Below are 18,055 nucleotides of genomic sequence, written 5' to 3'. Positions count from 1 at the left end.
GATGCATCCCGACTTTTAGATTAAAAAAAAAATCTTCTGGGGAAACCGAGGCAGGAGGCAGCAGGAAGTGGGGCCCCAGCAGCACTGGCCGCCTGACATCAGACCTCGGCTGCCTGGCCTAGGTATCACATCTGCCCCTGTGGCGGGGGTGGGGATTGTGGCAGGAAGTCTGTCAAATTGAAAGGGAAGTGGAGGCAATGGGGTGCGGGCCATGAGAGGGGGACCTGGTGGGCCAGGAATGGGGTCCCTGGGCATGGTGCTGGTCCTCCTGGTGCAGGTCTGGGGTGAGTATGTGAGCCTCCCCCGCCTCTGGCTCTTCTGCTGTGTGTCAGCCCGGCTCCTGCCCTTGTGACTCGGAGCCCCTCTAACCTGAGTCTCTCTGCCCTGCTAAACAGGGTCTCCTCTCTCGGACGCTCAGAACCTTTTGCGGGCTTGAATGGCTCTAGCAAGGGTCCTCAGAGGGGGCCCCTAAAGTGGATTTACACCATGACCTACATAGCAGTCTCGCATGACGTGGCTTTGCTGGCCTCTATTTTTCCCACTCTTCCCCTTATCCGGCCTGCTGGCTTTTCTTTCTTTTCTTTTTTCTTCAACACACCAAACTTGATCCTACCTCTGGGCCTTTGCACCGGCTGTTCCCTCTGCCTGGAACACGATTCCCTGGATCTCTCTCAATTCTCTGGAGTCAGCGGCATTGCGTCACAAATGCCAGGAACTTGACCCACGCACACTCCTTCTGGGGCGTCCAGCAGGCACCTCAGACTTCCCATGGCCAAAACCAAACTCCTACTCCAGCCCTGCTCCTTCCTCATTGTGCCCTATTTTGGCCAAGAGCCACCGCGTCCACACCGCCACAGTCCCTCAGGCTAAAACCTTGGAAATCCGCCCCCACCCCTTTCCCTCTCTCCTGCTTCGGTTCTTGCCGTTCTTCCAGATGCGACTTGCAGATTCTGTTCAGATTCTGACCATTTCTTCCCAGGGGCCTGCCCCGGCACTGCTCCCCTGGACCCTCGCCTCCCACGGCTGCTCATTCCCCCACCCCTTAGTCTGTTCTCACCTCCGGGGTCTGAAGATTTTTTTAAAACTTAAATTGGACCACGTTTCCTCCCTGCTCCCTGGCTTTCCCTTCACGCTTAGATTAAAAAGCAAACTGCTTACCCTTCCCCATCCCCACCTCCCCACCCCCTCCACACCGCACCCCGGGAACCTGCAGAGCCGTGGATAAGCCACCCCTTCTGCCCCTTCTGATCCTGCTTCCTCCCTCTCTGCCCCTTGCTTGCTCTGCTCTGGCCACATGGGCCTCCTTGCTGTTCCTGCAACTTACCAGCCACAGTCCTGCCCCAGGGCCTTTCCACGGGCTGTTCCCTCTGCCTGGAATGTTCTTTCTCCATATCTTCCTTCCTTCCCATGACTGGCTGCTTCTTCCCATTCAGATCCCTGCTCAAATGTCACCTCCTCTGAGAGGTCTTCTCTGACCACCCTCGAAAAGCAGATTTTCTCTCATCTCTTCCCTACCCTCTATTGCCGCTCCTGATTCCTTTTGTATCAAGATTCTCACTTCACGCCTTCCTGCGTGTCTCTCCCCCAGACTGTCAGCTCCATGACGGCAGGGGATTTTATCTTATCACAGTCACCTCTGCATCTGTGTCCACAGTGTCCAGCACAGGGCCTGGCACACACAAGGCGATATTTATGTGGCTGAGAGCTGGAATCTCACAAGTGCTGAGAGCCTTACACCCATTTCACAGATGAGGCTGTTGATCACCTTGGAAAGAGCACCCAGATAGCAAGGTTTCAAACACACATACACACTCACAACCACACACTCACCTCTTCTGTCCCCCAGCCTTGCAAGGAGCCACAAGCCTGAGTGTGCAGCAGGGGCCCAGGTTTCTCCAGGTGAGGCAGGACAGCCAGGTGACCTTGGCCTGCCAGGTGGTGCTCACTCAGGCCTGGGAGCAGCTTCGTGTCTGGTGGACCAAGGACCTTGACGTCTTGTGCGGCCTCCTCCTCCTCACCAACGGCAATCTCAGCCTGGAGGACTGTGGGCCCCAGGGATGGCTTTCCTGGCGGCCCCCTGGCAATTTCACCCTGCAACTGGACCGCGTGAGCCTCAGAGACAGTGGGAACTACGTGTGCTGGGCGGCCCTGGAGATTCCTGAGTTGGAGGAAGCTGAGGGAAATGGGACACAGCTCCTGGTGGAAAGAGGTATGACAGTGCGTGGCAGGCAGAAGCAGAGATTTGGGACTGCTGGAATCTGAAGACTCTAGAATCTCAAACTCCTGGCCACGTAAACTCTAAATTCTTTGAGTCAGATCCTTAGGACCGGAAATCCCGGAAACTCAAGTACATTGAATTCTAGAATCCCAGAACCAAAGGTACATGGGAAGTTATAATTCTAGACCAGGGCTTAGCAAACATTTTCTGTAAAGGGCCACATAGTAAATATTTTCTGTTTTGTGGACCACATGGTCTCTGTTGCAGCAACTCAGCTCTGCCGTCATAGTGCAAAAGCTGCCGTAACGTATGTATAGCAATAGACAGACTGGGTTCCAATAAAACTTTATTAAACAAAAAAACAAAAACAAAAACAGGCAGTGGGCCGGATTTGTTCTGCAGTCTGTAGTTTGTTGAGCCCTGTTCCAGAATATCATATTCATAGAGACTCTTGAATATATATAATTCTGGAGTTTGGGTTAAAAACAATCCCAGAATCTTTTTTTAAAATGTTATTAAAGTATATCTTACATACAGAGAAACGCACACGCTGTCAGGGGCCAGCTCAATGGATGTCCTAATCCATTTGGACTACTGTAACAAAATACTGCAGACTGGGTGGTTTATAAACAACAGAGATTTATTTTTTAATTATTCTAGAGGCTGGGAATCCAAGACCCAGGTGCCAGCATGGGTACGTTCTGGTGAGAACCATCTTCTTGGTTCACTGACTGGTGTCCTCTCACTGTGACCTCACATGGAGGAGGGGCGAGGGGGCTCTCTGGGATCTCTGTCATAAGGGCACTGATCCCATTCACCCTCAGGACCTAATCTCCTCCAACGCCTCACCTCCTAACACCATCACCTTTGGGGCTTAGAACTCAACATATGAATTCTAGGGGGGCATATTCAAACCATAGCAATGGATGTCTGCAGCCTGACCTCACCCATGCACTCACCACCCAGCTCAAGAAAGATAGTATTTCCTGCCTCCCAGACACCATTCTCATGCCCCCGGATAGATAGTCCTCAATACACAACCACATGATCTTGACTTCTGGCAGCATAGATCTGTTTTAGCTGGTTTTGTATTCTATTTAAATAGAATCATAGAGATACTCTCTTTTGTGTCCGGCTTCTTTCACTCAACATGTTGTCTGCAAGATGCGTGCATGTTGGTGCGTATAGCTAAGGATCATCCTTTTTCCTTGCTGTAGAGTATTCCACGGTGTGCCTCTACCACCATTTATCAACCCAATTTCCTACTGATGACCGTTGGGCAGCTTCCAGTTTGGGGATATTATAAATAAGGCTGCTATGAACAATCTAGAACTTGTCTTTGGGTCAACATATGTACACATGTCTGTCATTACCTAGGATAATTCTAGAATCTCAAACCACAGAATAGAATTTTGCAGTTCTAGAATGCTAGGGACCTAAAATTCTAGGCTCACAGAATTACAGCATACATTCTCCGTGGGGAATATCACCCCAAATGAGGCAAAAATTGGTGCTTGGGGGGGGCAAAGAAAATCTTACTATTTTTACATATAAAGCATAGATATATTGACAGTTCATAAGCAGATTTAAAGTATAACTGGTATTAAAATTGCATGGAGGAACAAAATAAGATTATAGAAAGTCTCTTTAGGAAGGCAATAATGAAAAAAGGTTAAGAAACACTGATATAAAGGATCAGACAATTCTACGATCTTAGAATTGCAACGTCTTTAAATATTTAGATAGACTCCTAGAATTTTGTAGTCTCAGAGTATGTAAGAGCAGAGAATTCTAGAACTCTAGAATCCAGGATTAAAAGCCCTTGACTCTCAAGGGTGGAAGGAACTTTCTAGATCAGCTAAGCCTGCTTCCTCATTTTACAGATGAGAAAGCTGAGGCCCAGAGAGGACCAAAACATGTCCTGCCACGCACACAAGCCAGGATGCAGCTGCTTTCTTGAGAGCCCGGCTCACACACTCACCCCACTGTGTGTGATGACCTCTTAGGGGACAAAGCGTGCCTAGGGGCTGGTGATCCAGGCTGACCTGCTGGGGGTCCTGTTCTCTTGATGGTTTCTGAGGGCCTCAGACACATGCCTGGAGCCATCAGGGAGAACGGAGGCAGCCCCGGGTCCCAGCCCCAAGAGATGCCCCGCTCCTCTCCAGCTGGCAGGCCCCACCCACTGCCTGCCTCTGGGGGGCCGTGTGTTTTGACTGTCTTGCCCACCCCCCAATGCGGAGAAGGCCAATTACCAATTAGCAGAAGTGGGTAGTGGAGGCGCCAGGCTGTGCGTTGTTGCCAGCTGCGAGGGAGCGGGTGGGCATGGATCCAGCTTTAGCCCAGCTGGCTTCCCCGACCCCAAACAGCTGCTCAATAGCCCCCAGGGACCGCCGCCAACTTTAGACCCTGCAAGACGAAGCGGTCGGGGGTGCTGGGCGTCATCTTAGTCACAGCAGAAGGAGCCTTTGCCTGGGGTTCATGTTCGTTATATAGACCCGGAAGCATGTCCCCACTCTACCGTTCACTTGCTGTGTGCCCTTGGGCAGGTAACTTGATCCCTCTGTGCCTGCTTCCTTGGTTATCAAAATACAGCTAATAGTGCCTTCCTCATCAGGTTAGGTGAATTTAAAGTGATTACATCTAAAGAATTTATTACAGGGTCTGGAATACTCAATAAGTAGTTAACTATTATGTCTACAGTGCTGATTATTCAGCAAGACTCAAATGTCCAGGCCAGTGTAAGCGGTTTTGTTTATTTCTGAAACAGGGAAGGAGAGGCCAGTGAGGCGATCAATGCCTTTGTTCAAAGCAGGGCCCAGCTGCTGCCTGGGTGTGTGACCCCAGGCAAGTGACTTGGGCTCTCTGAGCCTCGGTTTGCTTCTCTGTAGAATGGGTTTGCACAGAGTAGGGCTCAAATCACAGGAGCCATGAGGACGAGGGACCTCATGACCAGGATGCCAGAGCTCATGGTGGGGATGGTGGAGCTCAAGATGAGCTCGCGCTCAAGCTGACAGAGCTCCTGACGATGGTGATAGGTAGGGGCTGAAGGTGGGATTGACAGGGCTTGTGATGGGAATGGTGGAGCCTATTGTGGGGTGATGGGGTTCATGACAAGGACGGGGGAGCTCATGGTGGGGATGACGGCGAGGGTCATGGCGAGGATGATGGAGCTCAGGACCAGGGTGATGCAGCTCCTGATGAAAAAATCCAGTTGCCAGTCATTTCACAGTGAGCCAGCAAAGGAGGAAACAGGGTCAGAGGGAACACCTGCCGGAACGCCCACAGCCGGCAATGGCAGGAACCCTGAGGTCCTGCATGGGGCTAGGGGGGCTTTAGCCCTGAAGGGAGCAGGAGGCTGGACGGGACATGATTCCTTTCCTGCAGATGGCTGGCTGACGAACCCGAACCAGATTCGTTTCCCAGGTGAGCCCCGCCCGCGCGTCCCTCCTCCAGCTCCGCCCCTGCCCCGCTCCCACCTGACCGCCTCCTACCCTACCCAGCCCCCAACCCAGGCCTTCTCCTCGCGCTGCTGGTGGCCGGGGGCGTTGCCGTGGCCGCTGTCGCGCTGGCCGCCTGGATCTGGGGCCGCCGCCGCTGCGGGCAGCAGGAGACAGGGAACCGTGCAGGTAGCCGCGGCCCCCGCGTGGCGGATGCGAGAACTGCAGCCGTTCGGCAAGGATTGAACGCAGCCCCCACCTGCCCTTCTGGAAGGAGGAAGGGTGGGGCTGTGGGGTGCAGAGAAGGGGGATAGATGGGGAGGGCTGGCCCTGCACCCGTGGGGGGGGGGGTGCTGGAGAGGGCCAAGATCTGTTAAGTGACAGTTCCCTCTTGGTTTTGTCATCCGTCTCACCCCACGCAGGGAATGCCCTCTACAGCAACGTCCTGTACTGGCCCCCGAGGGCCCCAAAGGAAACTGAGACATGGCCTGTGGAGGGGAAGGCGCTGGACATTCCCAGGGAGGGCCAGAAAGGCCAGAGCTTCTACTCCGTCTCTTTCTCCCAGCGTCCCAGCCCCCAGCAGCGTCAGGCCCCCAGACCTTGCCCCGGCCCCAGCCCCAATCACCCCATCTCTACCGGCGGAGTGTCTCCTGGCCCAGGCCCCTCTGACAGCCAAGGTCAAGAGGGTTCCCTGAACTGAGAAGAGGAACGGAGACTCTGGGGACCCGGACAGGGGCCCCCGGTGGCCACACGAAGCCGCGACTGATTCCAGGGGGACTGGGGGGCCCAGCAGCCCAGCCCATTTCTTTCAGGGAAGGCCCCTGTCTTCATTTCTGTGGCGCTGGACCTCTCGCTTGCCCCCAGCACACTCAATAAAGGCTTGTAGAGAAAGCAAAGCTAGGCTTTGTGGCGATTTGGGGGTACTAAAGAGATTTAAGGGGTCACCTGGGTGTCCCAGAGGGGTCTCCGTGATGATCCTCCAGCTTTCCTCTCTTTTCTTTGGAGGGACGTGTCCAATTAGCAGAGAAGTAAGGCCCCCAGCCCCCAAGCAGTGCCCTGAGCTGTAAGTGACCCCCTCCAGCTGGTGTACCCTCCCAGGAGAGAGATGGGAGCTCCCTGTCACTTCTCAGCTCCTGGGGTCTCCTGTCCGACTGTCACCTTGAAGTGACACCAACTGGGCCCGCCCCCCTCGCCCACGCTGCCGTTTCCATGGGGACAGATGTCCTTTCTGCGCAGCAGCCTCCGCTGCGCGGGCCCTGCGAGGGAGGGCCGAGTGGGGTGGGGCTGCCTGGAGCGCCTTGCCCCTCAGTTTCTCCATCTTTGTATCTGCGGGTCTCCAGCGTCTCTGGATTTTCCTTTGCCTCTTTCCCTCTCTCCCTGCCTTCCTCTAGCTCTGAGCTTTGCTTACTGCCTGTGAGCAATTCGGGCGCCAACCCCAGCCCCGTCCCCAAACGAGGAGTGGGGACACCCTTCCCCTTCCCAGGGCCTGGATCCCTGCCGCCCAGAAAGGACATTTGAAACGCACAATAACATTTATTTTCCAGGCCAGCGGAGGGCTTCAAGGTGCAATTCTAGGCCCTGAAACCCAGAAGGGGGCCGAGAAGGTGGCTCTGGTGAAGACCCGGAGCCTGGACGGGGAGGGGGTCTCCCCCTCAGGCCTCCGGGCCCGGAAGGATGCCCGGCGGTTTGCAGCCGGCAGCACAGAGACCAGAGGTGGTCAGGGGCTCTGCGTGGCCACCGGGTACAGCAGGGCCAGGTGCTCGGCGCCCTGCACGGGCAGAGGGCGGGAGCTGTAATGCAGGACAAGCTCAGGCACGCTGGCGAAGGGACCGCTGTGCTGCCCCAGCACGTACTGATTGTCTCGGGTCCGGGCGAACTTCAGGTGCAGGAAGCCCTGGCTGCTCCTGCAGACAGGTGTCACAGGGGGCTTTCGGCGCCCCAGACCCACTCCAGCCCTAAAGCCACCCCCTCGTGGCCCCCAGGAGCCAGGGACTGGCATCCCAAACATTTCCGGTACACATTTGGGGCCAAGCTGCTGGCATGTTCCACACTAGCAGGGACGCACCCCACGCTCTCCGCTTTGGAGGCAGGCTGGGGGTCCTCGTGGGGGGAGGTCCCTCTCCTGGAACACAGACTGCACTTGCTCTCCAAACATCCTGATGCCTGCGCTCCCCACTAGTTTAACCACCCCCAGTCTGGCGTCCCTGTCCTTTTTCCATCCCTGGTGGATGGAATGATCTCGAACTTGAGAATTTTATCATCGTCATTAATAAGAATCAAGCACTCCCTCTCTCCTGGGCACTATTCTCAATCTTTTTCCGCGTACTTTTTTTTTTCCCATTCAATCATCCAAGTATTACCATGAAGTAGATCTTATTAGTATTCTCGTTTCACAGATGAGAAAACCGAGGCCCAGAGAGGTTGAATGATTTAGCTAAGGTCACACAGCTAGCAAGTGGCAGAGGCAGGATTTGAACCCTTCTCCAAGCCCTCAACCATCTTGGGCTTTTAGGAATCTCACACCCAGATGCCTAGAATAATCTTAGAAGTGGTTTTATAATCAGACACTTAGAATTATAGGCAGAGAAGTGCACAGAACCAGGGTCTCAAACTCAAAGGCCTACAGAGCTACTGAGATTCTAGCCCCAGAAGCACACAAATGGATATACTTTAACTTTTGGACTGAAAAAGTCCAAAGGAAACATCTGGTTCCCCATCTCACCCAAGTCCTAGATTTACTGTATGGCTTCCACGCCATCTTCTTGCATACCTCCAGTGACAGGGAGCTCATTCTCCTTGGAACCATGTTTTTGGCCTCCCTGGAAGCCCCGCCCGCTGGTCCCGAAGCCCCACCCACTGCCTGCTGGCGCCACACCCCTCTGCTCCCCCGGAACTAATAGGAAAACACGACACACGCGGTCCCGTGACCGTCTGTCCCTCCCGGGCCAGGGTTCTCACCTGAGGGACAGGGAACAGTCCTGCGGGCTGGTCTCGCTGAGCCGCACAAGGTAGCTGCCTTCTTTGCAGAGCGACAGGAGGTTCTCGGCGTCCGCCCGGCTCAGCGGGCCGTGGAACCACCTAGGGGTTCAGGGGAGGTGTCTCACGAATGGGACGATCCGCCTTCAGACCCACTCTGGGGTCTGGTGCAGGAACGGCTGGTCCAAGGACTTGTGATCTCCAGGCAAACAAGCAGGAAAGATTCCCCTGGGTTTCTCAGGGGAGCCTGGTTATCAGGCAGACCCGGCTTTCTCGGGGAGGCGGCAGCTGCTCCCTCCCTGACCTTGATTTCTAGAGCCTCCGCGCGCGCAGGGTCCTCATGGTGCTCGGATGCCCCCCGCGCTCCCAACCGGAATCACTTGTGTATCACTTTCCTATTTGCCGCATCTTGTATCCTCACCCACTTGTACCATTTCTTAACCGAGTATATCTTTACTGTGCTCCGACAGGTTAGCAGTTGCAAGCAAGGTGTCAAAGGCAGATGAGCACCAGACTTGGTGGTGGTTTGTATTGAAAGAAAATGGAAAAGAAGATAAACACCCCCCCCCCCCGTGCGTCAGTGTTAATCAGTTCTAATGTATGGCCCACCTAAGAGGTTTGGGAACGACTGTGATAAACACACACGGGCTGGGCTCCAGGGGCTTAGGGAGTTCCTCCAGGAGCTCCTAGGCCGAAGAGGCACAGAGAAGAAGACCCAGACCCTTCCATTCTGGGTGCCTCACCCCTGCCCCAAAGTTGGGACCCCCTCAAAATCCTGAGGCACACAGTTCCATCCCAAGATCTCCTAGGGGCAAGGATGTTTGGGTTCTGTCTCTTTGCCCTCAGGCTTTGCTCTAAGCCCCACCCAAGTGCAGACTTACTCTGAGCTAAGGCACCACCTTGGCGGTTTTGAACCTAAGGCTCAGAGAGGTTAAGTGACTTGCCAAAAGCCACACTGCTAAGAGATGAAGGGTGGAGATTTCAACCTGGAACCTGATGCCGGAGAGAAGGTAACTCCGTCTGATTTTGCATTGCATCTAACTAGGTGTGTAGCACACAGTAGGTGCTGGTGCCCCATGAAGATTAGTTGAAGAAATGAATGACGTGAATGAATGAATCGAAGTTCCTCCAGACGCCCCAGTCAGAGGAGTCTAGCTGGTATGAGGCAGTGAGGGATTCAAGATGGCTCTTTCATCCTCAGCTTCCCCACTCACGGCTGTTTCTCCACGGGCAGGGCTGGGTCCACGCGCTCTGCGGACTGGGGACTTCTGGGCAGGGGTCTCCGGAGCTCCTTGCCTGAGCCCGGGGTCCTTTCCCACTCTGGACTGTCAAACTGCACTGTGGGGGTGGTCAGAGAGAAAAGGGTCAAGCGTCACCTGGTGGGGGCAGGGACGGGGCAAGAGCAAGCCAATGGATTCTCAGCATGAAGGGCATGCCAGCTTGGGACAACCTATCAGAATCCAAAAGAGAAGGGTTGGGTCTAAGGCTGGGGCAGGATTGGCTCAGGAGCAACCAATTGGCTTCAGAATGAAGAGGCGTGGTCATATCTAAGTCTGGTGGCATGGAAGGGCAGTTGGGAAGTTTATGGCCAAGCCACGAAGCTAGAAAACCACCCCCAGTGTGCAGACAGGAAGACTGAGGTACTGAGCCTCGATTTTCCTCCCAGTCATACAACTTCTGGGGCAAAGCTGGGTTTGCACCACTCTTCCTGGTCCCAGGTATTTGTTTCTTAAAGCTGACCTTGTTACTACCCCTTTTACAGAAGAGGAAACAGGCTCAGAGTCTAGTCCAAGCTTACCCAGCTCAGGAAGGAACTGACCCCAGGTCCGCCTAATGAGAGCTACTAAGAAACGCTACCCTCTCAGCTCTGGAGTAATTGAGCATTTTCTAGCATTCATTTTACAAACACCCTGTTTGTAAGGTACTATAAGGACCCTTATTTTATAGGTAAGGGAACTGAGACTCTGATAAAGTGACATAAACCCAGGTCCAGTCTGACACTAAAGCCTCTCCCTGCACTGTACTGAGCAGAAGGAAGACGTACTGCACTCTGATACATTTGAGTTTATGAGAAAGATCCTGGGAAGAGAAATTTGTGACTATCAAGTCATTCACTCTAGTGAGAATTAATGAACTACCAATGCAGCAGGTGACTGGGGTCTCCTTTTTAAGTTGAGACAAGGGGATATGGCCAGAGTAGGAAATAAACACGGGCATTCAGGGCCTGGAGGGTCAGGGCCTGGGCCAGAAAAGCACCTGCAAATGCCTTGGAGATGTGGTCTTTCTTCCACTCCCAGGGCTGGTCGTACTCGTCTGCTGGCCGCTCATCGTCCTGGGGCATCCGGCTCTGGCGAGGCCGCCTCCCGGAAGCGGGGCCTTCTCCCAGTTCGGAGTCCTGCTCCTCATAGGGAGTGTCATACAGCTGCACCCCTTTGCAGGGAAATTCTGAGGCCAAGAGCACTGGTCAGCTGCCACTTCCCCCCAGGACCCTGCCACCTCCCCCCAAGGCCTGGCCACTCACCACTCATGACCCGCTGGGCATCGTAGGGCTCCATGTAGCCATCATCTGGGGGTGGTGGGTGAGGCTGGGCATCAAAGGGCTCTGAGTATTCAGTGTCCACTTCTGACTGGAGGGGAATGGGAGGGAGGAGCAAGTGTTCAGGGCAACCGAGCCTCGCTCTGGTACCCCTGCTGGGCGATGGTGCACCTCTCTGGGCCATCTGACACATCCCCTCGAGCTGTTCTGTTTTGGGGGGTAGTGAGTCTTGTCTACCGCCGGTAAGTGCAGACGGATCCCAGCTTCCCCGGCTCTCTTCCTCTGTGCTGTCCTGACCTCCCCGATACAGACCCTGCCTCCCTTATTCAGTAATTTCAATGTTTATCAGCTGGCAGCACTGTTCTAAATGCTTTACATATATTTCCTTGTCATACCAACCCTCCATAAGTAGATTATCCCTTTTCCAGATGGGAAAACTGATGCACAGCGAGGGTAAGCACTTGCTCAGGGTCACACAGCTGGTAAGAGGCAAGTTTTGAGCCCAGGCTGTCCGTTTCCCTGAGTCGCAGCCTTCTCCTACTTTGCTCTTTGCTCTTAACCACTACCCAACACAGCCTCTTGCAACCCTCCTCAAATCCTTCTCTGTCTTCACTAAGGGTTTGGGGTCGACTCCCTGATTGTCTAGAAAAAATACTGGAAAAAGCATGGGCATTAGAGGCAGGTCGGGGTTCAAGCTCTAATGCGCTAGGGCCACGTGACCTTGGGCCAGTTCCTTGGCTTCCGTGAGCTTCAGTTTCCCCTGCTGTAAAACGGGAACAGAGGATGGGCAGAGTAGTGGGGAAGGATGCTGGGTGCCGGGTAGGGGAGTGACTCAGTCGGCCTCAGGAAGACCCCTCCGGCTGCCAGGACAAAGCAGAGCCAGAGAGGTGGGGAGAAACCAGCGCTGGGCGCTGAAAGGGGCCAGACTGGGCCCCACCAAGCAGGTGGAGGACGGGGGAGCGTGCCGCTGATGCCCTGGCCTGCCCCCGGGGTCACATGTTAAACTAGCTCCCCAAGGCCGAGGGCGCCCAGCCCGCCCTCCCCACCCAGTCTCCCGGCACCACCCAGCCTGGGGCTTCAGCCACGCACCTCTTCCCCGGCGCTGCCCAGCAAGACCTTCGCCCTGGCCATGTCCGCCGCCTCCACCTTGATGAGCCGGTGCTTGGGAGAGTCATACTTGGCGTCTCCGGGGCCCCTGGAGTCCGAGCGGCCGGCGGGGTCCGGCTCCGGGCGGCTGTCCGCGTCCTCGTAGGGGTCCTCGAAGTCCAGATCCTTCTGCTCCCGGTAGGCCCGCAGGATGTCGCTCTCGGTGTAGTCGGGGGTGGGCGGCTGCGGAGGGGGCCTCCGGCCGCCAAGGCTCAGGTAGTCCCGTAGCCACTTGGCCATTTGGGCGCGCGTCACCCCGAGCCTGGCCTCTGTCAGGAGGGGACTCACATGCCCCCCTCCGGGCCCCCTCTCTCTGCAGAGCACCCAGGGAGGAGGAGGAGGACCAGGTGTGCCCCTTGGCTGCGCCCAGAAGAGGGTGGAGAGGAGAGAGGAGGCGACGGGGGCAGAGGAGCCCGGCTCTGGAAGGACGGCGGGGGGCGGGCGCGCCCGGCAGGGCCCAGGACGCAGGGCACGGGGTCGCGCGGCCAGCGCGAGGGGCATCCGCGGAAGCGCGCGGAGTTCCCGCGGGCGGCGCGGTCCCCGCGCACGGCTCGGCAGCTCGCCGCCTCCGGGAAGCTCCGGGATTCCCGCTGGGGTCCGCGACAGCGCCGCCTGCGGCCGCCCCCAGCCCTCGCTCAGCCCGGACGCCTGGGTTCTCAGCGCAGCGGGCGGGCTCCCCCGGGGCGCGGGTGCCGCGCGCAAAGTTGGGCCGCGGGGACAGTGACCCGAGCGCGGCGCACCCTTTGTTGCGCTCCTCTCCGCGCCGGGGGGCGCCCCAGTCCCGCGGTCCCCGGCCCGGCCGCCTCGATCCGGCCCCAGCCACCGGCACAAAGGGAAATAAAACCGCCTCCAATCCCCCTTCACGCTTCCGGAGAGACTTGACCCGCCGCCGCCGGCGCTCGGCCGGGAGGTGGGACTCTGAGGAGGGGGCGCGCAGACGGACGCCCCAGCGCCTACCGGCCCGGGGCAGCGACGTCAAGGCTCCCCCGCCGCCCCGCCCCGGCGTCCCCGCCCTCCCCCCTCCCCGGAGCTCAGGGAGGGAGGGAGGGGATGCGCCGGGGGCCGCGGGGCCGGGGCCGCGGCAGCTGGACGCTGACCCGGAGCACCGAGGCTGGCGGGAGCAGGCGAGGGGCGCGGGACGTGGGAACCGACAGCGCTGGCCTCGCGCGGTACCAGGTGGGGAGCGGGGGGGGGAGGCGGAAATTGACCTCGAAATGGGGGGCTGGACTTGACCGCAAGAAGGGGTGAGAGCGGCCACTACTGAGGGTTGAGATCGAATCACTGGCGGCGAAACGGACCAGGAGGTGGGGGTGTGGGAATTGTCCCAGAGGTCACTGGCTAAAATTGGTATTGACGCAGCCAAAGGGATGGGGAGGCAAAGGGCGGGCCAGGGGTCTGGCTTCCCCTCCCCGGAGAGGGCCCTCCGCTGTGCCCCCTCCCCAGGGGACTACTTGCAGCAAGGGGGAGGGTCGGAGCAGCTGGCCAGGGGAAGGGAGATGGTATCTGTCCCTGGCGCGTGTCCTCAGCATCTGTCCCTTTGTGGCTTCTGGGGGTGGAGGCAGGGAGGGGGGCAGAACCGAGAGGGGGTCTCCCCTGCCCCGACTGCCTGTTGGCGGTGAGGCCCTGCAGCTGTCTGGGGTGAGGACCCTGAGAGGCCTGGGGGCAGAGGGCTGCCGGCTAATTCCAGAGCAAACACATTTTTCTTTCCACCTACGCGGGCTTGCTCAGTTCCCCCTAATACTGGAGTCACCCAGATTCCCTTCTTCCACCTCAGGGTGGGCTGGTACCTAAGGCTTGGAGGGCAGGGGGCACCAGCAGAATTCAGAGCCGACACTGCTGTGACCTGCCTCCCAGAACAGCGGGGCTGGGGCAATGTCTGCATAGACTGCACCTTGCTTTCCTGCCTCGATATACCAGGCTTCTAATACGAAAAACCTGGAAGTGTTCTTTTTTTTCCCGGTGAGCAAACCAAGGCACAGAGGGGGGAAGGACTTGCTGCGAGCTGCCCTGCCGGTCATTGCCACCTGGACGCCACGATGTGGCCCTCAAGACCTCGCAGGATCTCTACACAGAACCAGCGGCCCTCTGCCCATTTCCCAGGTGGGGAACCTGCGGCCAGGAGCGACCAGGCAAAGCCTCTCGGGGCAGCAGGGGCTCCCAGATGCCCTCCTCTCTCCTGCTTCGGCCGGGCCCCCCAGCTCGAACCTGCTGAACTCGCTCTCCCTCCCCAAGTACACTCACCCTCGCTCCCCGCGCCCCACCCTCCCAGATCAGTGACAAGGGGCTTCCCTGGGGGGCTGCTGGGCGCACGGGGTAATAGTCCTGGTTTCTGTCTGCCGCAAGGCAATTCCCAGCTCAGAGAAGAGCTGTTGACAGATCTCATCGAATCCGAGTCCTCTCCCTGTCGGATAAATAGGAGACGTCTGCGGTATAAATATTTGAAAGGGGCCTTCTAATTACAGGGTGTGTGAGGAATAGCAATTAGAGGCCCCGGAGGCAGAATCAAACGGTGTTTGACTTCCCTGCGCTTTTGAGCTGGCTTCTCCTGGGGCTGCCCGCACCCCACCCCAAGGAGAGGGGCAGGGAGGGGGCTCGGGGGCTGAGGAGAGCTGGGCAGGACCTGGAATGGCCATAGATCCTCCTCGGTTTTGGCTTTCTGAGATTGGGAGGTGGGGGGCCAGGGAGCCAGGCCGGGAGGGGGCACCGCATGGACAAACACGGGCAGGTGGGGTGGTCTGGGGGTCCTGGGCCGAGGGACCTCCCTTCTCCCAGCACTCTGGGTCTGAGAGGCAGTTTATCAAAGGCATCTCGGGCTGAGGATGTTTCTGGAATCCCAGCCTGCTTGACCTCGGGTAATCGTCTGGACTGTTTGCCCACCTGTAAAACGGGGGGCAGGGGAATACATAACCTGTTGAATGCTTACTGCCACGTACTGTTGGGGCTGCCTTTTATTTTGTGAGGTACAATTCACATACCTAACAATTTACCCACATTTCGGTGGGTTTTAGTATGTTCACAAGATTGTGTACCCATCACAAATTCCAGAATATTTTTCATCACCCCAAAAAGAAACCCCATACCCAACTGGCAGCTACTCTCTATTCTCCCCAAATCCCCAGGCCCTGGCAACCTCTAATCTGTCTGTCTCTGCGGATGTGCCTGTCCTGGATATTTTATATAAATGGGACCTCACACTGTGTGTGGCCTTCTGCACTGGAGTCTCTAAGTCCACCCATCTTGCAGCGGGTGTCAGCGCTTCACTCCTTTCTACGGGGAGTCATATTCTAATGCGTGATAGGTAGGTGCTCGGAGTGGATGGGGGCTCAGAAGGGGCCAGAGGGGGTCCCTGGCTCGGGGCTGTGCCTGCCTCTCCCACCCTCACCCTTGTCTCATGGGGCAACCAGACAGGGAGCCTTGGCACGGGGTGCGGATGGCCCGTGGGGGGCCTAGAAACTCCTACTCCAATGGAGGTGACACGGCCCTGCCTTAGGGACTCCTAGTCTGACAGGAGAATCTCTGCCCTCAGAAGCTCTTAGACACAACCCTGCACTTTCTGAATAGTCTGATGGAAGAGACATGGTCTTGCCCTCAGAAGCCCCCGGTCTGATGGGGGAGATACTGGCTCCCCGATCTGACAGGGGAGGCATGACCCAGCCCTCTGAAGCATCTAGTCTGGGGGAGGGAGACGTGGCTCTGACTTCAAGGGCCCCCAGTCTCATGGAGGAAACAGGCTGATCTTCAGGAGTCCCCGGCGGATGGAGGTGGCATGAGCCTGCCTTCAAGGACCCCTGGTCTGACGGAGGAGACAGCCCCATCATCAGGTGTGTCAGTCTGGTGAGGGAGGCGCAGCCCAGCCCCTGCAGGGCTACCTGTAGTGGAGCACGGTGATCAAATACAGTCTTGGAGCCTTGCAGTTTCAAACCCAGGACCTGCCCCTCACACTCTGAGCCCAGGCCAAGGAGCTCCTTCCCCTGTAAATGGGACAAGGATGGGCGTGCACCCCGGGGAGCAGCAGGCAGGGGGCCTGGTGAGCTTGGTGCAATGCCTGGCCTGCGGGGAGAACCCTGGAAGCGGAGCAGCCCCATCTCCACTGTGCAGGTGGGGGTGGGCTCCAGGAGCCAGGCAGCCCCGGGGGAGGTGATGGAGGAGATGCCAGATGAGGCGCGACAGCTCCCAGGCCTGGATGGCAGACACTGAGCTGGCTTGTGGAGAGAGAGGCCTGGCAGCGGGGGTGGGGAAGGGCAGGCTCCAGGGGAGGAGGGGGAAGGGCAGGGAGGGGAGGTGGGCTGAGGCCCCGGAGGATCCACACACCCGACAGACCCAATGTGCTGCTGTCCCTCTGCTTGCTCCGACCTGGGAACCACCATAAGGGACCAAGAACAAGACTACGCCCAGGTCCTGGGCTGAGAAAATGAGGCTTAAAAGCCTGCAGAAAATTCAGAATTAAAAACCAATTGCTGTGGAGTGTGGAGGGGTGGCAGAGAGTGGCCAGAACCGTGGGGATCCCTGGGCCTTGTTTCCTTCATCTGTGAGTAGAGAGACACCCACTTAGACCACAAACATTCACTGAGCACCTACTATGTGACTGGACGGTTTTAGGTGCTGGGGACGTACTACCATACCCGCTCTTGTAAAGCTCATGAAGTATGGCAGGTAGACGACCCTCAGGTGGCCCCATGTAATTCCCTTCCCTTGAATGTGGCTGAGACCTGTGGCTTGCTTCTAACCAGAGGAACATGGCAAAGGTGACCCACTCTCCTGGTGTGGCCACAGGAAGCCCATTAGAGAGGTGTATGGGGGAAAGCAACTGAGGGCAGTCGCTGGCCAAGAGCCCGTGTGGCACTGAATCCTGTGAACAACTACGTGAGTGAAACCGGAAGCCGATCCTGCCGCAGTCGGGCCTTCCAATGAGAACCCAGCCCTGGCCGACATTGCAGCCCTGAACCAGAGAACTCAGCAAATCCACACCCAGCATCCTGCTGTGCTAGGCTGCTAACTTTTGGGATAATTTGTTGTACGGACCTAGTTAACCAATACTAAGAGAGACATGGGCAATAAACATGTTAAGAATACCAGGTAAATGACGGTAACAGATGGTGCCTGCACATGGCAAAAACTGCAGTAGGTCAAAAACTATGGACGTTCAGGAAACATTTTAAAAGGAATCAGAACAAACCAGAGAGGCCCTAAGCCTCCCAATCCCTTTTCGGAGCTACTTAAGCCAGATGATGTATTTTAACCAACAGCCATGTCCCAGCCACTGCGTGGGTCAACAGGTGGTGGTGTGCTGGCAGGCCCGTGTCTATGCTGCATGTACTCCCACCACGGCCACAGAAATGATGGCTGAGCGCGAATTGGGAAGACAGATGCGCCATGTACCAGGTCTCTGCCAGTATGAGCCGGCTTCAGCCTACCCGTCAGGGCTGCAAAACCAAGACCCGTCCACGCAGCCATGCCGCTGTGATGTGAGGCCCCCCACATTTGCATCAGCAGCCATGGCTGGATCCCAGGTGCCCCTTCATCTGTCGTAGCTAAGCACACAAATTATCGATAGACAGTGGGTCTCCAAAGCGGGGGCTTTTCATCCCCAAACTCTGAGGGTGAAACACACAAATCCTGATTAAATGCCAAACGCAGGTCGGGGTGTGTGCGCATGTGTGTGTGGGGAAGGCTGATGCCAGCAACGCCGGGAGGGCTGGGAGGGAAGAGCTGGGGTTGGTCAGGTTGTGGAGGAGGCTGGTG

At 56.9% G+C, this 18,055-nt stretch overlaps 2 protein-coding genes across 3 annotated transcripts; one reads left to right on the top strand and one right to left on the bottom strand.

The window, feature by feature from the left end:
* Window positions 1–188: 188 nt before the first annotated feature.
* On the top strand, window positions 189–6,568 carry TMIGD2 (transmembrane and immunoglobulin domain containing 2). The gene is given in 6 exon segments (XM_017642317.3): window positions 189–284; window positions 1,847–2,209; window positions 5,603–5,641; window positions 5,719–5,844; window positions 6,078–6,320; window positions 6,323–6,568. Coding segments are annotated over 6 exon segments (1,053 nt in total). The 5' UTR covers window positions 189–211; the 3' UTR covers window positions 6,532–6,568.
* SHD (Src homology 2 domain containing transforming protein D) lies at window positions 4,266–18,048 on the bottom strand. 2 transcript variants are annotated; one of them, XM_073220467.1, is made up of 6 exons: window positions 12,257–18,048; window positions 11,153–11,258; window positions 10,888–11,076; window positions 9,846–9,969; window positions 8,614–8,733; window positions 4,266–5,412 (listed from the first exon to the last, which is right to left on the bottom strand). In XM_073220467.1, the coding sequence occupies exons 1-6, from the start codon at window positions 12,812–12,814 to the stop codon at window positions 5,304–5,306; spliced, it is 1,206 nt and encodes a 401-aa protein (XP_073076568.1). In that variant the 5' UTR covers window positions 12,815–18,048; the 3' UTR covers window positions 4,266–5,303. The 2 variants fall into 2 exon arrangements, with proteins under 2 accessions (XP_073076568.1, XP_017497814.2); XM_017642325.3 differs by lacking the exon at window positions 4,266–5,412 and adding an exon at window positions 7,169–7,559.
* Window positions 18,049–18,055: the final 7 nt, after the last annotated feature.

This window comes from Manis javanica, chromosome 13, assembly GCF_040802235.1.
Source record: "Manis javanica isolate MJ-LG chromosome 13, MJ_LKY, whole genome shotgun sequence".
Lineage (NCBI taxonomy): Eukaryota > Metazoa > Chordata > Mammalia > Pholidota > Manidae > Manis > Manis javanica.
This window is presented reverse-complemented; position numbering and strand designations above follow the sequence as displayed.

Excerpts from the sequence above, each read along its gene's own strand:
- SHD (XM_017642325.3), bottom strand. The coding sequence starts at position 12,814 with ATGCCCCTCGCGCTGGCCGCGCGACCCCGTGCCCTGCGTCCTGGGCCC. Across the intron at positions 9,970-10,887 it reads CATCTCCAAGGCATTTGCAG|TGCAGTTTGACAGTCCAGAG; the intron begins GTGCTTTTCTGG and ends CCACCCCCACAG. Across the intron at positions 7,560-8,613 it reads GACTGTTCCCTGTCCCTCAG|GAGCAGCCAGGGCTTCCTGC; the intron begins GTGAGAACCCTG and ends ACCTGTCTGCAG.